Below are 25972 nucleotides of genomic sequence, written 5' to 3'. Positions count from 1 at the left end.
CTACAATCAGTATTTATATTTCCAGTTGTTTCGTCTACGTCATAGATGTTTTTTAATTGTACAGTGAAGAAAGGCTGGGGGGGCCTTGTTGGTTCTTTTTAACCTATGAAAACTGGCTAGCACCAGAAATTCTGAATGTGATTTTCAAGTTTGAAGTCTAGCACTTGTTTTCAAAATATGCTAATTCTGTGAACATTTTGATTTTCCGACATTTTTGTAAAAACCTGATATCCTTTTGGTCAGATGTGAGTTTAGTGACTCCTGTGAGGCTCTCTTAATTCAGGCCGGTGGGACCATGTTTAGCAGTATTCTCCTGTGAGTTAACTCCACGATGCCGCTGCTGCAGGGTTGTGAGAAGTGGGAAGGAGAGGGTAGCTCGCGCAGGAGGGAGCTGTCCAGACATACTTTGCCTTCATCCACAGGCTTCTGTTTTTGAGACGACCTGCTCCTGCTTTTGCCAGCCAGGACTGTGTCAGTGCTGCTGTTTTGGTGGTCTCTTTCCTTGTGGTTTTCCCCTGAAGTCAGCACCTTGTCAAGGCGGCTGGACCTTTTGACAAGCCCTGTTGGCCCCAAGCATGGCGTGTGATGTTGGTGATGCGCTCTGGCAGTTGGCAGCACTCTGCCCTGGTGCAGTGCTTCCATCACCGTGACTGGTCACAAGTGTGTCCAGGCACCACTGCCTCATTTCCTCCTCTGATGTAGTCAGTCACTTATGGGGAATTAGGAGCTATCACTGAGCCGTCTCCTGGGAGTGTCAGTGCAGGGTTAGAAATCAGTGGCTTTCATAATTACCTTTTTCTTTATAATTAAAGAAAATGTTTTGCCACCTTATTGTGGTATAATTGGTGTACAATTAAGTACACATATTTAAAGCTTCAATTTGATGGGTTTTAACATGTATATCCTGTGAAACCTGTGAAGCCATCACTTTCCTTTTCTGTCCCTCTTAAAGACTAGAAGATGAGCAGCTAGAGAGAGGGACTTAACTGCTCTTGTCTTTTAACGTTGCTTTTCCAAATCTGGAGACTCTTTATTCTACTCTCTTTCAGCTCAAAACTGGTATTGAAATTTGGTGTCTTCAAATTTTGGCATTGTTTTTACTGACATAATAGTTAATGAATTTCAAAATAATATAGGGAAACCTGGTGGGAATGTAAATTTGTGCAGCCACTATGGAAAACAGTATGGAGGTTCCTTAAAAAACTAAAAATAGGGAATTCCCTGGCAGTCCAGTGTTTAGGACTCGGCACTTTCACTGCTGGAGCCCTGGGTTCAGTCCCTGGTCAGAGAATTAAGAATCCCACAAGCTGTGCTAGGTGGCCAGTAAATACATAAATACATAAGTAAATAAGTAAATAAAACAAAAACTAAAAATAGAGCTACCATATAATCCAGCAATCCCACTCCTGATCATATATCCAGAAGAGATAAAAACTCGTATTCAAAAAGATACCCAGTGTTCAGTGCAGCACTATTTACGATAGCCAAGACATGGAAACAGCCCAAGTGCCCATCAACAGATGATTGGTTTAAAAAGGCATGGTATATGTGTGTGTGTTGGAATGTTACTCAGCCATAAAAAAGAAGGAAATAATTACCATTTGAAGTAATGTGGATGGACCTAGAGAATATTATACTAAGTGAAGTAAGTCAGACAGAGAAAGACAAATATATGATGTCACTTATATGTGGAATCTAAAAAATAATACAAATAAATCTATATACAAAGCAGAAACAGACTCACAGAGAAACAGACTCACAGACATAGAAAACAAACTTTAGTCTACCGAAGGGGAAAGGGAGAGGGGAAGGCTAAATTAGGAGAATGGGATTAACAGATACAAATAGATACATAAAATAGAGAAGTAGTAAGAATTTACTGTATAGCGCAGAACTATACTCAGTATCTTATAATAACCTATAATGGAAAAGAATATGAAAAAAACCTGTGTGTGTGTGTGTATAGTTGAATCACTTTGCTGTCTACCTGAAACTAACACAATATTGTAAATCAAGTATACTTCAATACAAAAATTTTTTTTCTAAAACACAGAAATAGGGAAACCTGTGAGGGTCTTTTCTCCTTAAAACAGATACGAGCTGAGCTTGGGAGTTACCTGGTTTGGGCAAAGGAGTCATTGCTCAGTGCAGCTGGATCTGGGTTTGTCTGAGCACCTGCTCTGCTGTGTGTGACTCTGGGGCATTAACACCTTTACCAGCATCTTCATCATGAACACCATGAGGGGCAGTCTGGGGAATAAATGAGAAACATGGCATTTAAGGTCTTAGTGAACCTAGGCACACCAAGTGCGTGATGGTTCTCAGTGGGTCTCCAGGACTGACTTGGCCCCTTGGAGGAAAGGGGGACTTGTGGTTTAAAAAAAAGGATCATTTAAAACTGGTGTATCTGTTGGTGGGAATGTAAATTGATATAGCCACTGTGGAGAACAGTATGGGGGTTCCTTAAAAAACTAAAAATAGAACTACCATACGACCCAGCAATCCCACTACTGGGCATATACCCTGAGAAAACCATAATTCAAAAAGAGTCATGTACCTAAATGTTCATTGCAGCTCTATTTACAATAGCCAGAACATGGAAGCAACCTAAGTGTCCATCATTGGATGAATGGATAAAGAAGATGTGGCACATGTATACAATGGAATATTACTCAGCCATAAAAAGAAATGAAATGGAGGTATTTGTAATGAGGTGGATGGAGTTAGAGTCTGTCATACAGAGTGAAGTAAGTCAGAAAGAGAAAAACAAATACCGTATGCTAACACATATATATGGAATCTAAAAAAAAATGGTTCTAAAGAACCTAGGGGCAGGACAGCAATAAAGATGCAGACGTAGAGAATGAACTTGAGGACACGGGGAGGGGGAAGGGTAAGCAGGGACAAAATGAGAGAGTGGCATGGACATATATACACTACCAAATGTAAAATAGATAGCTAGTGGAAAGCAGCTGCATAGCACAGGGCAATCAGCTCGGTGATTTGTGACCACCTAGAGGGGTGGGAGGGAGACGCAAGAGGGAGGGGATATGGGGATATATGTATACATGTAGCTGATTCACTTTGTTATAAAGCAGAAACTAACACACCATTGTAAAGCAATTATATTCCAATAAAGATGTTAAAAAAAAAACACACAAAAAACTAGTGTATATCCTGGAAGTCATTCATTCTTTTTTTCTCTTTTAAATTAAAATACAAGTACGCCGCTAAACACAGTTCAATAAAGTGGTTTAAATATTTTAAACTTTAATTTTTTTAATACTCAGCTCATTTTTAAGTTTGAGTCATAATTTATGCAAATCACCCACATATTAAATGTTCATTTGGATGGATTTTGACAATTGTCATACTCGCGTAACCACCACCCAAAACAAAATACTGAGCACTTTTATCATCCTAGGCTTTTCTTTCGCCCTCTCCAAATCATACACCTCCCCGCCGCTTCCCCCGACTTCTGTCACCATAGCTAGGTTTACTTAAGTGTTGAGAATGAGATCATGCAGTGTATGCTCTGTGTCTGGTGTCTTTTAAAAGGTCAGCATGGTTTGAGATTCATTCATGCTTTTGCCTTTTGATACTGAGTAGTGTTTATATGGATGTATCATAATTTACTCATTTTCCTATTGATAAACATTTGGGTTATTTCCCATCTTTTGGCTATTATGAGTAAGATTGGTGAACATTTTTTACAAGTCCTATTGTGGAAGTATGTTTTCATTCTTCTAGGGAAAGTATCTAGGAGTGAATTGTTGGGCCCCATGGGAAGTATATTTGTAGCTTTATGAGGAGTTGTATTGTTCCCTGGAACTCGTGTGAGCACTCTGCCATGTCAGCCGTTCTAGTGAATGAGAAGTGGCTTCTCAGACTTTTTAGAAAGCAGTTTTATTGAGGTATAATTTGCATATAAGCTATCCTTTATAAGTGCACAGTTTGGTGTGTTTAGACATGTATACAGATGTGTGACACCACAAACAGTCAAGTGACTTCATTCCTGTGAAAGATGCCCTCATGCCTTCTGGCCCCTGGGCACCACTAATTGGTTTTCTGTCTCTGTAGATTATGTTGGTCTTTCCTAGAGTTTCCTATCATGTGTTACTGTGTCTGACTTCTTTTGCATATTGTATTTTTCTTTTTTTTTTTTTTTTTGAGATTTATCCCATGTTATGGGTATCATTAGTTCTATCCTTTTGGTTGCTGAGTAGTAGTATTTTGTTGTATGGTTGTACCACAGTTTGCTGGTGGCTTAGTCTGTATAAATCAGTGGGCTATGAACGTGGCAATTCAGAGACCCTCTGTTAACCTCCCTGGAGAAACACTCCTCCGTTGGAATGGGGAGTCAGGAGTGGGGGAGCCAGGCATCTTACTGCTTACCAGATAGACTCTGAATCACTCTTCCAGATCGTGGTCCTTCATCACTTCCTGGCAGCACGTGCTGACAGCGTCTAGGTCTAGGGGAAGGGGCTTTCCCGGTGTCGGGCTGCTTCCTGACCCTCTTCACTGCTGGCTGAGAGTACAGCTTTTTTGAGTCTGCTAAATTATTTTCCACTTCTACTTTTTAAAAGATTCCAAAATTATTAGGTTCTAAAATGTCTTTTCTTCTCTTCTTGATCTGTGTGGCTTTGTGTCTTTTTATTTATTAATCTGCTTTATTGTCATTTTGGGTGGGGACAAAGGCAAAAGTATGTGTTCAGCCTGCTGTCCCTTAGACCCAGAAGTCTTTTTAGCATAACCCTGGTGTTTGACAAGTTTTCCCTTTTGTTTTTGCTGTAATTAACAGCGCTGTGATGAGCATGCTTCCAGTTCAGCCTTTGTTCAAATCCATGCTTATTTCTTTTTTTCTTTTTTAATTGAAGTATAGTTGATGCACAGTGTTTTATATGTTACCGGTGTACAACACAGTGATGCACAATTTTTAAAGGTTATACTCCATTTATAGTTACTGTAAATATTGGCTATATTCCCTGTGTGTGTCCTTGTAGTTTGTACCTCTGAATCTCCTACCCCGATGTTGCCCCCCTCCTCCCTTCCCTCTCCAGTGAACAGCTGGTTTGTGCTCTATATCTGTGAGTCTGCTGCTTTTTTGTTATATTCACTAGTTTGTTGTATTTTTTAGATTCTACATATAAGTGATATCATACAGTATTTGTCTCTTGCTGATTTACTTCACTTAGCACAATACCCTCCAAGTCCATCCATGTTGCAAATGACAAAATTTCCTTCTTTTTTTATGGTTGAGTAACATTCCCGTGCGTGCCCATATGTATGTGTGTGTTTCCCACATCATCTTTATCTGTTGATGGACACTTGGGTTGCTTTCATATCTTGACAATTGTAAATAATTCTGCTATGAACATTGGGATACATGTATCTTTTCGAATTAGTGTTTTCATTTTCTTGGGATAAATAGCCTGGAGTGGAATTGCTGAGTTGTGTGGTAGTTGTATTTTTAGTTTTTTGAGAAACTTCCATACTGTTCTCCATAGTGGCTGCACCAGTTTGTGTTCTTACCAACAGTTCTTACCAACGAGGCCTCCCTTTCCTCCACAGCCTCACCGACGTTTGTTGTTTGTGTTCTTTTTATTCACAGCCATTCTCACAGGTGTGAGGTGATAGATTCCTCACTGTGGTTTTGATTTGCATTTCCCTGACGACGAGCTATGTTGAGCATCTTTTTATGTGCCGTGCTTATTTCTTTAAAACAAATTTCTAGAAGTAGAATGGTGGGGTTGAAAGACATACATACTTTTAATGCCAAATTGTGCCCCAGCAAGGGCGTGCTAATTTATATTCCGACAGGGCCGGTGTTTCTTTCCTGTTCCTATGTAAGTATGCACTCAGTAGAACTTTCTTTTCCCCCCTCACCCCCCAGAAAAATACTTGCACATGAAGTCTAAGCAGTGAAGCCAGATCTCAGTAGAGGTGTCAGATATGACTGTGGTCAGGGCTGGAACACTGCCTCGTTCCTCACTGCACACTTGGTCCGCCCCCTGTGTCTGGCCGAGTGTGGGTTTGAATTAAGGCTGTGGGCTTCTTTGTTTCAGGTTACACTCCTGGCACACCTTACAAAGTGTCCTGTTCCCCCACCAGCGGGGCTGTGCCACCGTACTCCTCCTCCCCCAACCCCTACCAGACCGCTGTATACCCCGTGCGAAGTGCCTACCCCCAGCAGAGCCCGTACGCACAGGTAGGCCTGCGGCGCGCTGTGGGTGTCTCACAGGGTCTCCTGGGCACTGTGCGTGTGGGAAGGGCCGGTTCCTCAGGGCTCTGACCCCCTGGGTGTGGGACCCTGTGGCCCTCGTCTCTCTTCTTTCCCCAGCAAGGCACGTACTACCCCCAGCCCCTGTATGCAGCACCCCCTCACGTCATCCACCACACCACAGTGGTGCAGCCCAACGGCATGCCGGCGACGGTGTACCCTGCTGCCATCCCTCCGCCTAGAGGCAACGGCGTCACCATGGGCATGGTGGCGGGGACCACTATGGCCATGTCAGCGGGTGAGTTCTTGGCCCTGGGGTGCCTGCTCTGTGATGGCATGAGGGCTGGGGGAAGGGAGAGCCCACCGGTACTCTGACCCTTGGCTTTGACTTTTCATGGCTAGAGTTGTATGGAAGGACATCTGATCCTTTTGGGAAGAAATGGCACATTATATTTTTCTTTACCTCCCCTCCTTCCTCTTCCTTTTCCTTTCAGTTGAGACTGGAGTGTAGGGTTTAGAACCATGAACCAAGTACCTTTTCCATAGACCATGACTGAGTAGCCCTCTCCAAATTTGATGGGGCCACTTTTTTTTGGTGAGCTGAGTCACTTGGCTGTAGGGACAAGGAGTGACCAGATTCCTATGGTGAGCTTGGGCAGAAGAGGGATACTTTGTGATGTGGGGGGCTGGCCCTCTCGATCCTTCCCTTTAGTGTGGGATACCAGTGCAGGCCAAGTTGTCTGAATGGGGATGTTTTCATGAATCTAGGAAAGCCGGTCTTGTGTTCATAGAGATAACAGCTGCCTGTAGAAATCCTTTGGCGTACATTGACTTTATTTCCCAAGGCTTCCCCTAGGTCTGGAAAATAAACCACAGAGAGAAGAGACCCGTGGCTGGAATGGGCCTGTCTCCATGGAACCCTGGAGTGTTTGAGGGCTTGACTGAATGTCTAGGGATTAGGTTACCTCCTATGGGCATGTGAATTGTCTGTGGTGAGGGGCCAGGTACACACAATGCATTTGGTTGCCCATGGCTGGGTCTTTAAAAAATATATATATATTGTTCCCTCTTTGTTTTCCTAGACTTTAGTATAAGGAAAATGTGTCAGGAGAGAACGGTGTTTCAGGATACCATGTGTGTTTCTGCTTAGAGTCTCTATTTTATTTGGTTTTCCCGTACTTACCCGTGAAGGCAGAGGAGAGTCTGGCACAGATAGAAACTGCGTGTTTGAGGCACATGGAGGGAGGGGATGGCAGGCCCTGGTGTGGGTGCAGGCAGGAAAGAGGAGGAGAGAAGGGCTGACAGGTGAGGCTGTTAGGTTTGAGGTGGTGCTTGTCCATAACTGGACACAACTGAGTTTTCTGCAGTTATAGGGAAAATATGCTTAGCTTAAGGTACTCAGAAGCTCATGTAGTTGGGAATCTCCCTCCGCGTCCCTCTCTCCCTCTCTTCCAGTTATTTATTACCACCATAACCATTTCCAAGTGTACAGGTCAGTGGTGTTATCACACTGTTGTGTCACATCTCCAGAACTTTCTCGTCCTGCAGAACTGAAGCTCTGTACCCATTAAACAGCTCCCCCTTCCCCTTGTCCCAGACCTGGCAACCACCATTCTCCTTTCTGTCACTATCCATTTGACTCCCCTAGGGACCTCATATAAGTGGACTCAGGTGGAATTTGTCTTTTTGTGACTGGCTCATTTCACTGAGCATAATGCCCTCAGGGTTCATCCGTGTTGTGGTATGTGACTAATTTCCTTCCTTTTTAAGGCCGAATAATATTTTTGTTTTGTTTTTATCACCTCATCTGCAAAAGTAATTCAGTATGCTTGTATGAAGGGGAGGCCCAAAGGCTTCTGCAGATATGCTGTCCATGCGAGCTTGCTGTGTTTATACAGCTTTGACTTGTATATAATCAAGAGTTCTGAGAGCATTGTGGGTCAAAGCCATCCCCTCTTCCTGTCTGCCTCCCGCCTTGCCACAGGGGTCGGGCGGGAGCTCCCCTGTAAGAGGGAGCAGTGGTGGGGTGCTGCCCTCCACTGACATGCCTGCTCTTCCTTCCAGGTACCTTGCTGACTGCCCACTCCCCAACTCCTGTTGCCCCCCACCCCGTCACCGTGCCCACGTATCGGGCCCCAGGAACGCCCACCTACAGCTATGTGCCCCCCCAGTGGTGATCACCCTGCAAACGTAAGTGACTGGTGAAGCCCAGGGCCAGCTTGTGACTAAAGTGCTTTTTTAAAAAATTTATTTATTTATTTATTTATTTATTTTTATTTTTGGCTGTGTTGGGTCTTCGTTTCTGTGCGAGGGCTTTCTCTAGTTGCGGCAAGCGGGGGCCACTCTTCATCGCGGTGCACGGGCCTCTCACTATCGCAGCCTCTCTTGTCGTGGAGCACAGGCTCCAGATGCCCAGGCTCAGTAATTGTGGCTCACGGGCCCAGTTGCTCCGTGGCATGTGGGATCTTCCCAGACCAGGGCTCGAACCCGTGTCACCTGCAATGGCAGATTCTCAACCACTGCGCCACCAGGGAAGCCCCTAAAGTGCATTTTTTTAAGAGGAGAATGGGAGATCTGTGTCAGTTTAAACACTGCCAAGAAAAATGCTACCTGATGATCCAAAGGCAATGCAGCATTTAAATTTTTGTCCTTCTTGGGACTCTACAGAGGAAAGAAGAAGGAAACCATTGAGTTCTTGCTGTGCACCCCCTGCACTGTGTTCCTTACCTGGGCTGTGCTCTAGTCTCCTGCCCGTCTCCTGCAGGAAGTAGGGCTCCAGTTGTAACTGGAAGTCTCTGGGCTCCGTGGGAACCAGCACAGTTGCCTCTCTTGCTGCTGCCCTTTCTTGTCCTAGTGGATCTCCTCCTCCTCCAGTTGAATGCCTCCTTTTCTGAGCAGTGGTGCCAGAGGAGCTGTGTGTGACTGTGTCCGTCTTTCTCCCCACCCCCAGGTTTGCGGATGGAGCTGTGCAGTCACATCGTGGAGGTTCCACAGCTGGTGCTGCAGGCCTCGTGCCTCCAACCAGGACTTTCTTCTTAACGCTCTCGACACTTAGCTAAACACTACTACGGCCGGCCCAGCAGGTCCCAGCGCCCTCAGTCTCCAGCTGACTCTGTGGGTTGGTCTTAAAGCAAATCCTGTTTGGTGGGCTGCCAGGCAATTTTTTAGCTAACTGTAATGATAAAAAGGGAGTGTTAATCTGTTCTGAATCATATCTAGTTGAATGCATGTTAAAAAAAAAAACACAAAAACAAAGCTTGCTCAATCTACCTGCAGTGACTGATAAAGAACCATCATATGCAAAATCCAAAGGAATGGAAAAGTATTTTACAACTTGTATCACTAATGCACTGTTGTAATGTATGCAGAGTCTTAAAGTTATAAGTGTTAAAGTGAATTTCTTCATAGAGCATCTGAAATCTCTTTGATGATTCTTCAGCCTTTTGGGGTTGACGTGGGTTGCCAGTTGGAAATGTGGACTTCTAGTTTCCAGCCATCTGTTCCTTTTGTGCAGACTGCACTGGGAGAGAGTTGCAGGGATGGGGAGAGTGTGGGGGGGCCACCGCTGCTTGGGGTACAGCCAGGTTAATGGCTTTCTCTCCATTTAGGCTTGTGGGGTCAGTGAGATGTAGATGTGCTTAGGGATTACCATGAATCCAGTTAGGGACACAAGGTGGTTTATGTATCAGCAAAGCAATTTTCTCTGCCATCTAAATTTTCATTACAAATCTCTTACAGATAGAGATGATGCTTTCTATATGTTTAATGGAAAAGTCCTATGTAGAGCTAAATTATTTTCCTGGGATGGAAGATATGTGAAAGAGAACCAGCCACACTTGGAGGAGGTATTGGCCTCTCCTGTATTTAGCTTAGAAAAATCATTCCTTTCCCCCCCCCCCCAAGGGAAGTGTTTGAGTCACCTGAAAACATATGTAGGCATTGTTGTTCTTCCTCCCACAAAGAAGGGCGAAGACTTCATTCAGCTGTGTGTTATGAAAAAAGTTGTATATTTAAGAACTTTTAAAAGGGAACAGAACTTTATTGGATATTGATTGTTCCTTGTAGAGAGGCAGGGCTGTGGCTGTGTTTCGGCCCATGCACTTGATGGGGACTTGTCCTCTGAGACCATCTGGAGGGGACTCGTGGAGATGGCTGTGGGGAGGTGTGAGGGAAGGGCTGGCGCCTGTTGTCTGTGAGCCCCTTCGGCCATCTCTTCTTGCGGCTGAGGACACTCGGCACAAAGCACGTGTGGACAGCAAAGGGCCAGGCAGCCTCAGAACGTGTTTGCCTGCCGGAACTTATTACAGAAAGGATTTTGTGTTTAAAATCTGAATATTGTACATAAGAAACCAAGAGGATTTTTTTGCCTAAATGTGCCCAACTTGTATCGATGGGTGTGTGTGTGTGTGTGTCTGTCCTCAGATGAAGTCAGAGGGGGTGGGGGGTGAGGGCTGTTCCCTTTCAGCGGTCTGTCAGGGGCGGGGTGCCCCTGCTCCACCCCATCGTTGTTTCAAGCGCTGTGGGCCTCAGGTGGGGGGGGCACCTTACTCTCCTTACGGCTCCGGCAGCTGGTCAGGGCTCCGGCACTGGGGTGGCATTCAGCCCCGGATGGTGAGTGGGATACCTGACCCCTGAGCCTTTGGTAACCTTATTTTTTATAGTGAGTACTCTTCATAATTTTCTTTTTCACATTTTATTTTATAAGAGTTTTAGGAATATTTTTGCATGGATCATTGTAAACAGAAGATTTATTTCTAATGTCTGTAACATAGTGTGTTTGCTGATAAGTACTTTAAATTGCTTCAAGAGCACTTAACCCACCTTTGTATGTGTGTATTCGTGTGTGTGTGTGTCTGTGTGTGTGAGTAGTAGCCATTTACCCCAGGCACACTGTGTCCACTTCTTCAACTCTTTGTTGGTAATTGCATCTGTACAGTGGACGGTTTGTAACATCAGTATGTTCTAATGGTTCCAGGGGCTGGACAGAGAAGTTGGTTTCCCCAGTTTAGCGTAATAAGTTAGGAGAAAATAAGAGTTTAGTGTATGCTTTTTAAACGTCCCAGTGTGCGCACCACAGACACACACATGCCACTACCTGTTAAGGGTTGGACTCATTTGAATTCAGGAGGAAGTTATGAGAAATTATATGGGCTGTTTCTTGCAGCTTGCCTGAGACTTGGCATACACAGGGTGAGTGTTTTCACGAGCACTGAATTAAATGGTGTTTTCAAGAGAAAGAAAAGAGTGGGTTTCGTTTTCTCCCCATTTACATCAGCTTTATAAACACTTTCCCCCCTGTAATTTCTAAAAAAAAATCTTATTTCCCTTTTGTGAAGTTGAGTTGGGAGACTTCATCAAATACTTTTGCATTATGGAATACATCTTTGTGGAAATCTTTTCAATTTTGAAACTGTCGGCATCAGCTATCAAATATGGAAGGTAGATCTTGTCTAGCAGGTGAGAATCTGGATATAATGAATAGTAAGAAAACTATCATATGTTGTAATTTTAGCAGCATTTAGTTCCAGTAAAATTAACTAAGGAATAGAGCTTCTGTTATAAAGTTGCATAATTTGATATCCTAAGCACAATAGTAGAACATTCAGAGAAATTTTGCATTTTTTATATGTGACATTCCTAATTTGAGAGTCTTTCAGCTAAATTACAGTTATTTTAGAAGTTGAGACAGGCAAGTAAAGGAACTAATTCCTATAAACATAGGTATCATCATGGATATTTAAAAAAAAATTTATTCTACAGCCTTCCCCTAAGGTTTAGAAGGTATGTTTCTCTGCTTAGGGAAATCTTGTTTGGATCTGGGCCGGGTGACTGAACATTTCACGATGAGTGATGGTCCCATCATCTTGCTGCCTTTGAGAACTGAGGCCAGCATCCGGGCCAGGGCCATTCATGGTGACAAGCACAGAAGCGCTTCCGGAATCTTTTATGTCTCTTGTGTTCAATCTTTTCTCAACATTCTTATTGGTTTGGTTATTAGGCCTACCAGTTGTATTACGTGACTCTGTTTCTTGAGTGCTATGCAAATGTAGTATTTACAGGAGCCGAGTGTGGTCCTGAGCTGTGGGCTGGACAATGGTCGGTACGCGCCCTGCCCTTCCCAGGCTGGGCATGCAGTGCCTCACTCCATCTGCTGGCATCGGCACTTCAAACAAGAGGAAACAGATTCTTGGGGCTTGGGATGTACTCATCTCTGGTAGTGCTGTCCTGCCAGCAGGTGGAGAAAGGATGGCAGGCACCAGACGCATCAGTACTGGGGCCTACTTTTTAAGAAGGAAACCCAGACTTGTCCTTTGTAAACATTTGGAAACAGTATTACTCTGACCAGTTGGGCCACCTTCTCCCTATCTGGCAGCTAACGGCTGGACACCCTAGTTCTTGCCAGCCTGGGCATTGCCTAGACGGGACGCCTGCCTGACATCCTCTGGCCGTGCAAGGGCAGGCTTAAGGGTGTGGGGCTTGAGGTGGGGTACAGCTTCTGGTTCTTCTCTTGGTGCTTTCTAAGGACGGGGTGTGTCCCTAGAGAGGAGTGGTTGGCATGGGGGAAGGGTGGCCTGCGTGACTCTCCTCTCTAGCACATTTCACATGTTGGTGTGTTTTTTTATCCTGAGCTGTTTGTTACTCAACCTGAGCTTTCTGAAAGGAGCCTGCAGAGGACACGCTGCAGAGGAGGGTCTGATCTTTTCAGGTAGAAAGTTGCAGAGTTGATCTTACATGTTTCAGAGGATTTGTCTCTTTCCCCACCCTATTCACTTGAAGAACAGAAAACCTCTGGGGTAGTCTTATTTGAATCCCCGGGATCAAACGTCAAGTCACTTGGGACAGGGAGACGGAGGAGAGGCTGGCATCTCTGTGCAGGGAGCCTGCAGTGAGCTTCAGGGGATGCTGTGCTCTCAGGATTGGTGTGTTGGAGATGACAAGTGTCTTGTCTTGGCCTCCTGAGCCCTGTTGGAGTCTCCTGTAGGTCCTCGTGCAGACCAGTGGTCGGTAGACTAATTGGGCTGGACCTGAGGCCAGCTCTTATGTGTTCCTGGCGGGGTTACTGTGATGGCCGCTCAAGGGAGACCCCAGGGAGCCACTGTCACTGACAAGGAAATTGTTTTTTTTTTTTTTTAAACGATTTTGGAATACTGTTTTTTTTTTTTAGACCGTTCTCATAGTACTTTTTTAAAACTTAAGTCAGCATTGTCTTCCAGTGTTAAAGGCCCCCCTCACCTCTGCATTGAACTTAAAGTGTCAATCAATACAAAGGAATGGGACACCCATCCTGAGCCAATTCCATTATGTGTAAATTCGTACTATTTTAATTTTTTATGCAATCTGCTGAGTAGATGAGCTCAGATTTAAAATTCTTAAAAGCACGTTTATTGTAACAAGAATTGTTATGTATTAATACTGCAGTTTTCAATAAAGATTGAATTGTGTTGCATATTGTGATTTTCATGATTTTTCCCCATAGGTTTTGTCTCCAGGTGGCTTGGCCTGGATGGAAGGTGTAGTGTCTCTTAAGTTAGGAAATCCAGGGGTTTCAGGCTCCAGCCCCAGTGACCTGGGCAGTGTGTACGGGTGTGAAGGTAGCAGGTTGTGGGGAAGGGGAGGGAAGCCACCCTTGTTCCTCCTCTTGTGGTCCGGTGGCCTCGGTCCTCCTGGGAGGAAGACACACCCTTCCCCATTTCACCAAGGAGGAAGGTGAGACCCAGAAAGATTACGGACTGCCTGTCCCCCAAACTCACTTCAGCTAAACAGACTGACTCTGGAAGCAGCCAGGGAGGGAGGTGCTGAGACAGCTCCCAGTTACCCTGAGCCTCTGTCCTCCAAAGCCCTGGGGGCCTAGCTCATTCCTCTACTCGAAGGAAAGGCCTGGGGTGGAAACAGATAAGTGGCAAGGGCACGAGAAAATGCACAGACTCCCAACAGAAAACAAGGGCCGGCAGCCAGGTTATTTTTCACAAGTTTCTTTATGAAATTAAATGTGGTTTCTGGCTTGGAGAGGGTATAGTGCAAGAGTGACTGTACATGCTGCTGAATTCCCAGGGGCCACGGGGGCGGCTCCGTGCCCCAAGCCAGGCCCTGGCCACACTCATTGGTGCCCCTCCTCTGTGGGATGTGGGCTTCCTTCCAACCCACATGCCCACCAGCCTCTGGGTGGATAGTCCTGGGTGCTGGGCCACAGAATTCAGTCCTTATGGCTTCTCACACTCACTTAGGGTAAGGCAATCTTTCTGTGTCACTAACAATTCTTCTCTACCGTTAGAAAAACAAAATCTGAACAAAAAATACTGGAACCAGGTTCTGGAATCACCCCACAGCTACAGGTGGACTGCTCACAAACCCTGACAGAAGTTTTCAGCTGACTATGGTTTTCTTTCCACTATACACAAACACATCACAAGTGAAGAGAGGGTGTCCAGCAGCCAGGAGTGTCTAGAGGGGGGACTGGGAAGCGAAAACGGGTGGGCTCTGGGCCAGATGTTTTTGTGGGCAGAATTCCTGGTTCCCATCCACCAGGGACGCAGGCTGCCTGGTCCACCAGCTGGGGGCCTGCACGGAGAACGGGAGGGCAGAGGGGCACACAGCCTGGCTCTGCAGGTGGCCGAAGGCAGAGACGTCTCCTGCCCAGAGAAGACAGGAGCAGGAGCGATGACCAGATGTCCAGAGAAGAGGGTCCAAAGCGGCATTCTCACACGTGCTGGCCTGGTGGGTGGTTCTGAGCTGTGGCCCCCAGGAGGCCCCGCACAAGCCGAGAGGGTGGCGGGAGGTTCACGTGCTGGGGGCCTGCCTCTCCAGCCAGCGTCTCCAGCGCCCCAGTAGTGGGGAGGAAACCGAAAATGGGGCCACTGAGCACCCCCCCCCCTCCGGTTTGCGTAACAGGCAGAGGAAGGCCGGATGCGGTGCGCCTCGGGGAGGAAAGGCTGGAGGCCCGCGGCGGGGCGTGGGCTCACTTGCGGAAGGGCGCCAGCCGGCTGATGCTATGCCAGAAGGTGGACGGCTTCCGCTTGGGCTCTGCCAGCGCCGGGACCCGTTGCTGGGGCGGGCTGGTGGGCAGGGCCGGGTGCTTCCGGCGTGTCAGGTAGTAGGGCCGGCTGAGGGCTGGGCAGGGGACGAGAGCCGGGGTTGGAGGTGTGTCGGGAGCCGGGCGGCACAGGGCAGAGCCTGTGGGGTGGGGCGGGCCGTCCCCAGGCTGCCTCAGACACCCACCCTTGCTCCCCTGGGGCCGACCGCACCCAAGGGCCTGGGCTGCCCTCCGTGGTCTGCAGGGGGCACGGCCAGGGGGCATGGGGAGGCGTGAGGCCTGGCGCTGCTCCTGGGGCGGCGTTCAGCGTTTCTCTAGGAATAGGCTGCTAGTTCCTTGCCAGGAAGCAGCCCTGCCTGGGGAAGTAGCAGCTGGCGCCGAGCAGCACCGGTGCTGCTCCCGGGGGCCTGAGGGGCCGGAGAGCAGGAATGTCCACCGTGTCCCTAAGCAGCCTTCCTCACCAGCGGTCCCTCACCACCAGCCTTGGGGAACCCAAACCTGCAGAAGGCAGTGGGCACCTCTGAGGACCCAGGCCCAGCTGACCCTGCTTTGGGCCGGGCTGCCGTGGGGGGCGGCGGGACCACCACCTGCTTACCTTTGGGCTTCCCGACAGCCTGCTGCTTGCTGGCGTTCAGCATGGCCTGCTTCCTCTGTAGCTGGGTGATGGAGAAGCCTGAGAAGGGGCCACAAATGAGAGCCACAGCTGCCCTCCCACACCGCCCTCCCCCCCCACCCCACGGTCCTCTTGTCCTGGCACCAGCGCAGCCTCTGTGTACCCGGCCCTGCCCACAGTACTCGGGGGCTCAGCGTCCTGCCCCACCAGCCTGTCTCGGCCGCCCAGGCGGAGGACGTGCTCCGCAGGGGTGCTCCGGTGCACCTCTCGGTGGCCTCCCTCGTCGCCCTGCCCCTCGCTCACCCTGCCCGGCTCACCGGCGTGGCTGGTGCCTACTATCCTTTCTCGGCCCTGTGGAGGCGGCTCCTTGCCAGATCAAGAACCGACCTGGTCGCCGCCCAGCGTGATGGCCAGGGGCCCAAGGACAGGAGGGGGAATGCCGTGGGGAGATGCTGTGCTCACGTGGGGCGGGGGGAGGCTTCTGGAGGCCGGCGCCCACCTCCCACTCCAACTGAGCAGAGGCTCCCACCCTATGGAGTGTGTGCACGTGCGTGGCGGGGGTAGGTGACCCACGCCTGGGGCCGAAACCACGACGTGTCCCGGAGCCTCGCCAAACCCCGAGGTTCTGCCCGTGTGAGACCGGCCTCTTGCGGTCTCAGGGTCATGCCGACTCCCCGGCACGCGGGGGCAAGGAGGGCTGGGTGGGCCCTCACGGGGAGCCAGGCCAGGCGGGGTCTCGCACCTGCGGGGGCAAGGAGGGCTGGGTGGGCCAGGCGGGGTCTCGCACCTGTCTCCTGGTCCAGCCGCACCTGCTCCCGCTCCCTGGCAAAGGCCTTGAGCCAGCGCTGCTTCTGCTCGGGCTTCCTGGCACACAGCAGGTGGCTCTCCCCCGAGGGGCCGCAGCGCAGCCGGAAGGCGTTCCTGACGCTCACGTGGAGCTCCCTGTCCTTGCCGTCCTCCAGGTCCACCACCTCCAGGCCATCCATGTCCAGTCGGCCCTTGTAGTAGAGCACGTCCCGGCGGAGAAGGTCCTGCCAGAGACGCCGTGAGCCCCCGGCCCACCTGCTTGCCCGGCCCCTCGGCCTGAACCATTCTCCTGACCACATCCAAGGCCCTGCCTCACCTTCTGCCCTGTGCCCAGGAGGGCCGGCGGGCTGCACCCACCTCCCCAGCAGAAAGTGATCTCGCGAGGGAGCGCGAGCCTGGCTCAGCCCATGACCACATGCTGACCCCATGGTGGAGGAGCTGCTCCTTTCGTTCACGGTTACTGGCTGGCCTGGGGGTCTCTAGACACCCACAGCCTCATGGGGAGGCAGCCACGGAAACAGACAGCAGGCCAGGGCCCCCAGTGTGCAGCAGAGAAGAGCATCAGTCTACCGAGGCCAGGCCAGAGCCAGCGCTCAGGAGGGCTGCCCGGCCACTTGCGCCGTGTTTTGAAAGGGGAGTAGAAGCCAGCAGCAAAGAGGACGCCTGGAGGCAGCTGGAACAGAGGACCCCAGGGTTGGGAAGGGGAAGCTGAGGTTTGCAGGAAAAGAGCTGGCTTGAGAAGCGAGCAGGGGCTCATCAGGAAGGAGGGTGTTCTTAACAGCGCTGCGCACTGGTCAGACTCTGAGGGCCACCCTCCGGTCCCTGGGCCACTAGGCTCACTCTGTAGACAGCCCCCTGGTGTGTGTATGTATGTATGTATGTATGTATGTATGTATGTATGTATGTATGTGTGTGTGTGTGTGTGTCATTTTCTCTGGGCAGCTGCTCCCAGCCCTCGACCTCACTCCCTCCATTCCTGCTCTGAACAGGTCCATCCAGCAGGCAAGAGTGACTCTGGTACCTTCTTACAGTAGATGAGCTGGTGGTCAAAGAGAACAAACATCCTCTGCTGGCTCTTGGCTTGTGGCTGTGTGACACGAGTCAGCTCCCCCGAGTGGATGAGTTCCGAGCTCCTGACCAGGAGATCTTCTCCCTGGGGGACCCAAGGGGAGCCGTGAGCTGAGTGCCCCCATCCTGGGGCTCAGAGCAAGGCTCTGCTGGGCTCTGAGTCCTGCCTCTATTGCTGGCTCGGGAGGCGGGGTCCCTACTGGCCCTGCCTGCCCACGGCCCCCGTCGGGCCGGGGTCTGCAGCAAGCAGCAGGCCATAGATGAAGGGGTTGCTCTTGAAGCCCAAGGAAGTGGGGTGGAGTCAGAAGGCGGTTTGGCCTACGAGTTGGTCGTCTCCGTTAAATGAGGCCCCACAGCAGTCAGTGGTGTGAGCATTTGCAATGTGGCTAATCCCTATCAAGGTGTCATTTAGGTAGAAGATACACCGATTCTGAAGACTTAGTATGAAATCAAGACTATGACTATTTCACCAATGGTATTTTATATGTGGATTACATGTGGAAATGATATTTTGGATATACTGAGTTAAACAAAGCATCATTAAAGTTAGTTTCACCTGTTTCTTTTTCTCATTTTTTAAGATAGTTCCTAACACATATAAAATTCCCTATGTGGCTCACACGGTACTTTGATTGGACAGTGCGGCTCTAGAGAATAATTAGACCTGGCTGGAAGTCACTTCCGAGGCCCGTCTTTTAAAACGGGTTTAGGAGGTCTTCCTCTGGCTCAGTGTTACTTAGTACCTGAAGTCCTATCATCAGACTTCACACTTTCAGGTGAAGCCCTACTGCGCCCGGTTCCTCCAGGAAAATGCAAACCACAGCCAGGCGTAGTTGGCAGCCATTCAGTTTGGGATAAGTGGGTTTGTGAGGGTCCTTGGTCAGGGCTGGGCCTCAGAACCAATCATCAGGAAAGCAAAAGCCAGGCACCCAAAACAAAACACAAATCAAACACTCAGCCCCCCTCTCAGGGAGTCTAATTCCATATTTCTAGGATGGGGCCTAGGAATCTTGTTTTTTCAGATTTTACGGTTGGTGGGTGGGGTTGGAGAGAACAGGACAGGACAGGACCGTCGCCGTTAGTTCAGGCCTCCGTGCTGCCTTAGAAGACGAGACTGGCCCACATGAGGGGATTGTGTATGCCAGGAAAACGGAACCAGGAGGCTCCGGCTGGTGGCAATCCATCTCTGGTCACGCTGTGGCAAGCCTGGCCCCTTCTGTTGGGAGCCCCAGAAGTTAACTCGAACTTGGGGGCCCAGCCTGTCCCCGGAGGCTGGCTGGCTGCACCCTGAGAGGAGCATGTGGCATTTTACACGTGCCCTGAGCTCTTCACCAGGAAGGAGGCCAGCAGGCCTGCTCTGGGAGCAGCGCTCAAGGCCTGGGGCTCGGACATGGGCTGGGCTGGCCCGACAGAGGCACAGCTCTCCCTCCTGACACTAGCTCCTGTTTGCTGGCTCCCAGGAGCATGGCCCCCTGCTTCAGCGCCCTCCTAGATTTCTCAGGGGCAAGCATGGTTTTAAAGCCAAGGCCAAGCCCCATGGTATTTTCTGGGGGTGTTGGGCCCTCACCTCCCAGTCCTCTATGGAGCTCTGCCACTGAGCGATCTTGTCGATGTTTTCAAGTCTCCGTTTCCGTTCGTTGATGAGCTGGGCCACATTCTTCATGGCGTGTAAGGCAGCTTCCACGTCCTTGAAATCCCTGGGGCGGAACAGAGGTGGAAGAGGGCTTACGAGATCAAGAGCAGAGAAGGGCTGGGAGCCTCCTGGAGCCCCCTGTGGAGCTGTTTCCCTCTGGGGCTGTGCCCTTGAGCCATTTCTCCACCTGTCAAGTGCATACCCCCATCTTCTCCATAAACGAGGCACAGAGCAGAACTTAATATCCTATTCAACTTTATTCAGCACAGTCCCTCACTGCAAGGACAGCTCATGAAGGCTGGGATTGTTGTACGTTTCGGTCTGTGCTGTCACCCCAGTGCCCGCAGCAGTGCCCAGCACACTGTAAGCCTCAACAAACCTCCCCCAGCACCCTCCTACCTGTGCTGGGGGTGCGTGTACTTGAGCAGCTCAGCCAGCTGCAGAGGGTACTTGCAGATCTTCTGCACAGGTGTCAGCAGGAAGCCGTCCAGGGAGATGTCGATCATCTTCTGCAGCAGCCGGCAGGCCTCGAAGAAGTACACGTACTTGCTGAGCTTGGCGAGGCGCGAGAGCTCCACGCAGGCGTTGGGGTGGTTGTTGCAGTACTCTGAGTAGATCTGGAAATCCGCTTGCTGTGGGCACAGCTGGAGGTGAGGACGGCTGCCTCCCGCTCCCCCAGGCCACGGGCAGTGTTGGGGAGGGGGAGGGGGCGGGAGGGAGCTCAGGGGGCCCAGGCTCTGTCTACCTACGTCTTTGGGCACAAGCTACGCAGAATCGTGCCCAGGGACGTGAAAGACCCCAGAAAACTCAGGCACGCGCGTGCCCGTCGCCACCTATCTTTCTCTGCAGGGCCCTCAGCAGATATTTTGACAGTATACCAGGTTTTTGGGTGAAATCAATGATACTAATAAGGAAGGGGTACCACGGCCCAAAAGGAGAGAGAGGGAGATGAAGAGAGATCCCGACGGCTGTGCCTCCCGGCTGTCTTCCTCCTCAGCCCAGTGTTTTGCTTCTTCCTCACAAAGCTCTGGCCTCCCATCTGAAGACAGCCGCTGTCAAACTTTATTCAACACCACGTGACAGAGATATATCCACGTTGCGTGTGGGTTGTACGGGAGACTCACTGTGCCTGTTTTTGTGTGTAACTGTCATCTACCTGGAGCCAGAGGGAGACCTAGGTCTGACCTAGGACTTCGTGGACTTAGGTGGGAAAGGAGGGTAGCGGCAGCTGGCTGCCCGCCGGGCTGCTGTGATGGTCACACTGGGTGATGCTGACAGCGTGCCTGTTAGACATGCCCTATTTCCCGTTCCCCCGTCACAGCTCTGCCTGGTGAATAATTTGGGACCCAAATCCCCACGCTCACTCGGGTACCCAGACCCACCACCTGCTCCTGAGGTCACCCTCCTCAGCTTTCCTCCTGCCACTGGAGAGGGGTGGAAGGACCTCCCCAATCCCCCACTGCTAGTAGTCGGAAAGGAGCCCAGGTTGTCCTTGCTGGGCTGAGCTAGGCATCCTCTGCTCAACCCCACATGACTGCCACAGGAGAGGGATAAAAACAAGAAAGAGTCCACCTAGCCCAGACGAGTCCAATGAACCTTGGCTAAATGTCAAGTGGCATTTAAAGCGGAAGTAAGAACTAATTCAACCTCAATTCCCGCGTGCTCTCTGTGAAAGGAATCCCAGAATTCGCTAGGAACAGCCCCTGGGGTGTTCAGCAGGTGGCCCAGCCCACCTCTGTCCCAAGCAGATCCTCTCCAGGGCCAAAGCCTAGGCCCGCCTGCTCCAAGGAGCCTTCTCCAGCTTGGTTTGCCCACCTCACCCCACCCTGACCCCCAGAAGCAGAGATACTTCTACAACAGAGTGGAAGGGTGACAGCGGTCAGGGCCAGGGATGGTGGGGCAGGGCAGAGCCCCCAGCAGAGACGGGGGGTCGGGGGCTGCTGCACACGGTGAGGGCCTCGGGGGTGGGGCCGGGAGCAGGGCCCCAGGGCGCGCTGCTCACGTGCTCCAGGAAGCAGGCGCCCAGCTCGCTCAGGTGCGGCCGCTCCCGGTTGAACTTCTGCTCCAGCGCCCTCACGAAGGCCTTCTGGCACCGGTAGATGTCCTCGATGTTCCCGAAGATGGTTCGCAGCTGCTCCTCGCTGAACATGTCCACACGCTTGCGACACTGCCTGAGGTAGCCCTGGGCACGCAGGCGGCCAGGCTTACCCTGGGTTCCCTCCACCCCCGGCCCCGCCAGCCCGCCTGCCCGCCAGCCTCACCTCGCAGATGTCGCGCAGGTGCTTGATGTAGTCCCGCTCGGTGCTGAGGATCTCGTTGATGACGTTGGTCCGCATCTGGTCCTTGCTGCTCTGCGCCTCGGCCCCGCCGTCCCCGGCCCCGCCGTGCCCGGTCCCCAGCGCCTCGTCGTCCGCGGGCTCGTCCTGGTTCACCCGCAGCTGCAGGCAACGCGGCCGGTCAGCGTCCCTCGGGGGTCAGCGCCCTGCATCCCACCCGGCGGCGGCGGGGAGCTGAGGCTCGGAGGACCCACAGGACCGCAGGGGCAGGAAGCTCCTCCGTCACCCGCACAAGGCCCACAGGGACAGGGCACGCCAGGTCCGAAGGCGCCCCGCTTCCCGTCCTCCCCCGTACATTCGGCTCTGCGAGGCGTAGAGCTCGGAACCGGGCACACGCTCACTACAGGGGTTCTGAACCAGCGCCTGCTCACACTGGGCCCTCTAGGGGCTGTGAAGGAAGCGGCCGGGTGATGTGGTCTTGCCGGCTCTGGGACTGCAACTAGGAGAGGCTCGGGGTGCAGGGAGGGCTGTTCCTCCAGGAGGTCTGGGGCACGAGAAGCACTCCCCTCCCCACGGCCCTCCGCCTGGTTTGGAGGCTGCGCCTGGATTCCTCCCCTGGAGACCAAAGGCTGCCTTAGGCCTGGGTTCGCTCCCGTGATCTCTTGGGTTAGAGACTTAGCTTGTCCCTGCCTCAGTTTCCTCAGGCATAGCGATGGCTCCCAGATCCCAGGACTGTTGTGAAAGTTAGAACTGAGATGCCCTGCGCAGATGGTCTGCACAGCGCTTCGGAGATGCCTGGGAAGCCCAGCCGGCTGTGTACCCCCCCGCGCCCGGAGGGGACCACACTTCTGACCCGCTCTTCTCTGGCCGCTGAGGACTCCTGGAGGGAGGGGCAGGGGCAGGGGCAGGGTTGGAGTTGGCTGTGTCTCGATTCCCAGGCTGGGCTTCCTGACACCCACCCGCCCACCCAGCCCCCAGCCTGCAGTCCCAGCGCAGCTATGAGTGGGAGGCCCACACGCAGCACCTCAGACCCCAGAGCAGTTTCACGCTTGCACTGCTGAGCAGAGCCAGCTGCCTCTTTACGGGGCTAGGAGAAGCTCGGGCCAGTGCCGTACCCGCACAAAGCTTGCTGGAAACCAGCCCTCGCCGTCAGCGACCCGGCCCCACCACCACTCTCTGTTGGTGGCATCCATTACTTCGATGACGTCCCCGGCGTTGAAGCCCAGTTCCTGGTCATCCATGGTGACATGGTCCCAGAGTGCCTCAGCACAGACCACACTGCCATCGCTGATGAGCTGTGGAGAGAACCAGGCAGGGCAGGTCACGGGGGAGAGGGTGCCCCTGCCCTCTGCCCCCCACCCCTGGGAGGGGGGGCTCCTGACTCGTGGTACAGAGGGGAGGACGGAGGCTCCCTCTGAGCCAGCCGCTCTTCGGGGGGCAGGGCTGTGCCCAGGGCATGTCTAGACTGGCGGTGAACTTGATCCTTGATTGCTAGACTCTGGGGGAGTCACAGCGTCTGAGGGCGAGCGTGCTGCCCCCTCCCCCGCACAGGGCACACCTTCCTCCTGTCCCCGTCCCCACTGGGCCGCGATTAAACTCCTGCCTCTTAGCTTCCCCCGTGTCTCTGCTGTGCTCCGTGAGGCTGGCCTGCGGCACTGCCGGCTGCATCTCTGCTGTGCCGGCTGTCCCCCGCGGCATCGGAGGGGACCTGAGAACTGGAGAGGGAGGGGGCTTGCTCCTTCCTAGTGGCTTCCTGTGGACCTGCAGTAGACCACCTGATTAGCAGCAAACACCGCTTCCCCAGGTCTGCTGGTGCCCAGCCACTGCAGTAGCTGGATCCGGTCTGCAGGGTTTCTTGAACGCTTGCAGAGCCAGTCTCGTGGCCCCCTCGGCACCAGCGGAGCAGCACCTCTCCTCAGAGTTCTAGGTCTCCTCCAGCTCACAGAATTCTCAGTTTTAATTATTCCAGTCTATTTCCTTTATTCCCCAGCTCTAGAGAGGAAGGAACATCTCGCAGTTGCCACCTCTGTAACAGAAACCTCAGGGCTGTTCTTGAGCACTTAGTGACTGAGTCACCCACTTTATACCTGGCTAACAATTCTCTATATTAACTTCTCTCTCCGGAAATGACTGGCGTGGTTCCTCCCTCCCGCGTGATCAGAAATCGCATCAGGAGGGATGCTCCCCTCCCAGGCAGCCCTTGTGCTCAGAGCTCCGTTTGCCCTGGGCTGACTCCTGCTCATGTAACGTGGGCTCAGTGTCTACTCCGTGAGTGACGAGTGGCTCCGCGAGCTTCGGGCAGGAGGAGCAGTGGGCTGGGGGCTGCCCAGGAGGCGAGGTTCGTGCCCCTCTCTCCTGGGACCAAGTGTTGGCTCTGATTGTCACAGACCTGGGCTGGCTCTTTGGCTAAGCAGTCAAGGCCTTGGGGCATCACCAGGCAGGGCCTCTGTGCTGTTTCCTCCTCTGAGCTGCTGCCCGGCGGAAGGCCTTCTCTGGGTGCTCCCAGGGCGGTGTGCATGGCAATCCCCCCACCGAAATGGGAACCAGAGTGGGGTGCAGCAGGACTGGCCGGGTCTCCACGGCACCCCAAAGGGACAGGGTGAGAAGCCGGGGGGTGCTTGGGTACTGGAGCCCACTCAGGCTGGGCCCTTCCTCCAGGGTAGGGCCTGAGAAAGCACGTTCACAAACCACCATGAGGTTCTTCATGTTTTCTCTGGTTTAAACCCGCTCCCAACCCCAGTGAAACCACTCTTCAGAATAATCCACAGCTTATGTGTACACCCATCCTCACAGCAGCAGCTGTTCGAGGGCTGCAGATTCCCGTGGCCCACCCGGGGACCCTGAGCAGACAGCACTGGGCTAATCCTGGGGGCTGCAGGCCTCCTCAAGGAACCACTGTACTCATCCCAGCTAAGAAGACCTACTACAGGCTGGTCCTCTCCTGCAGGGAGAAACCTCCTGGCTGCAGTGCGGCCAGGATGAGACCAGAGGATTCAGCGAGGCCACGTGAGAAGAGCTGGCCAGCTGCAGCCCGGGAGCAGGCATCAGGCTGGGCGGCCCACAGCCGGCACGCGGGCACAAGCAGGCTGCCATCCAGCCCTCAGAGGATCTAGCCCTAGACCAAGAGGAAGCAGAGTGGCTCAAAGGTGGTGTAGTTGAGCCAGTGAGGACGTGGCTGCAGGTGAACATTCCCGTACAGGGACACTGACCAAGGGTGAGTTTGCCCATCAGGATGGAGACTATTTGGGAAGGTCTGCACGTTCTGAGTGATGAGTTACGGAGACTGGGGAGGGTTCACCCCTGGAGCTGCTTTCGTAACCTGAGGTTTGAATCTGGCAGGGAACGAAACTGGTTTATTAAGCTTCGTAGTTTTGATCCTGGGGAAGTGGGTGTTCTGAGACTCCCTGTTCCTGCACGTCCCCCGGCACGCACCTGCCAGTGCACATTCACAGGCTGGCTAATGGATGCTACACTCTGATCTCTTGAGAACAATCTGCTAGATCGCAGGTGGATGCCGTCCATCCTCAGGTCCCACGAGCTGCACGCGCTAGTCCCCAGGACAGCATGGAGGGAGTCCCCACTGCTAGAGCCCAGGCAGGGAGGAAGCACTGCAGACACACCCCACACAGCCCAGCTTCTGACCAGTTCCCGTCCCAGGTTAGTCCCACCTGATATCAATCAGGTCAGGCATCTCCCCATGTCCCCACCTTCCCTCAGATGAGTCCTGAGCAAAATCCCCGCTTGCATGGCCCAGTGCCTCCTGCCTGCCCCCGCTTTATTCCGCCAGCCCTTGCGGAGAGGTGCGGGTCCTCCGCAGGTGGTTTCCTGCTCAGCTTTGGGAAGGGCTCCAGGTGTGGGGCAAAGAGGCAGGGCCTCCCAGAGAGACCAGGATTCCTTACACCTTTATGGACAAGCTCCCATACCCACCCTGACCAGTCACCTAGAAGCCCTTGATGGCAGGGGGTAGGGTAGGGTGACCTTTGTCACTTCCTTGTCCCAGCGACTTGCTGGGCACAGGGGACTTGACAGACACACAGCCATGAGCAACTCCCCTGATACCCCTGTGCCTCGGTCCCCATCAGAACCCAGAGTAACAGTGGGCTCTGCCTGGGTCACCAAGCTCCCGTGTAGATCCACAAACAGGAGGTGCTCAGACGAGTTACAGCTACGACACTAACCATTTATGTGATGTCACTAAGACAAGATGTAGCTCCAAGAGGTCAGAGACGCACTCTACTTTCAAGACAGCCCGGAGGCTGCCAGGGCCGGTGCTGGGTGGGCTTCTGGACAGAGGCCCTTCCTGGCACTCTGTCTGAGGTGCAGC

The 25972-nt window shown here is 52.1% G+C and overlaps 2 protein-coding genes across 9 annotated transcripts in view; one reads left to right on the top strand and one right to left on the bottom strand.

Annotated features, from left to right (window-relative positions):
- Positions 1–13667, top strand: part of FAM168B (family with sequence similarity 168 member B) — a 36732-nt gene extending 23065 nt beyond the window's left edge. For all 3 annotated transcript variants that reach the window (XM_057550762.1, XM_057550763.1, XM_057550764.1), the window contains exons 4-7: positions 6066–6208; positions 6341–6518; positions 8285–8410; positions 9171–13667. In XM_057550762.1, coding sequence (XP_057406745.1) covers positions 6066–6208; positions 6341–6518; positions 8285–8397 — 434 coding nt within the window. In that variant the 3' untranslated portion in view covers positions 8398–8410; positions 9171–13667. The remainder of the gene's footprint in view (positions 1–6065; positions 6209–6340; positions 6519–8284; positions 8411–9170) is intronic.
- Positions 13668–14177: 510 nt separating this feature from the next.
- The window catches only part of ARHGEF4 (Rho guanine nucleotide exchange factor 4), a 268556-nt gene continuing 256761 nt past the window's right edge, over positions 14178–25972 (bottom strand). For 5 of the 6 annotated variants that reach the window (XM_057550758.1, XM_057550755.1, XM_057550756.1 and 2 more), the window contains 9 exons: positions 22764–22943; positions 21634–21810; positions 21375–21554; positions 19772–20004; positions 19307–19436; positions 17693–17824; positions 16652–16895; positions 15847–15924; positions 14178–15328 (listed from right to left, as the gene is read on the bottom strand). In XM_057550758.1, coding sequence (XP_057406741.1) covers positions 15177–15328; positions 15847–15924; positions 16652–16895; positions 17693–17824; positions 19307–19436; positions 19772–20004; positions 21375–21554; positions 21634–21810; positions 22764–22943 — 1506 coding nt within the window. In that variant the 3' untranslated portion in view covers positions 14178–15176. The other variant, XM_057550757.1, reaches the window with a different exon arrangement.

Source organism: Balaenoptera acutorostrata, chromosome 8 (genome assembly GCF_949987535.1).
Source record: "Balaenoptera acutorostrata chromosome 8, mBalAcu1.1, whole genome shotgun sequence".
Classification (NCBI taxonomy): domain Eukaryota; kingdom Metazoa; phylum Chordata; class Mammalia; order Artiodactyla; family Balaenopteridae; genus Balaenoptera; species Balaenoptera acutorostrata.
Note: the sequence above shows the minus strand (reverse complement) of the source record. Positions and strands in the feature narration are given on the sequence as shown.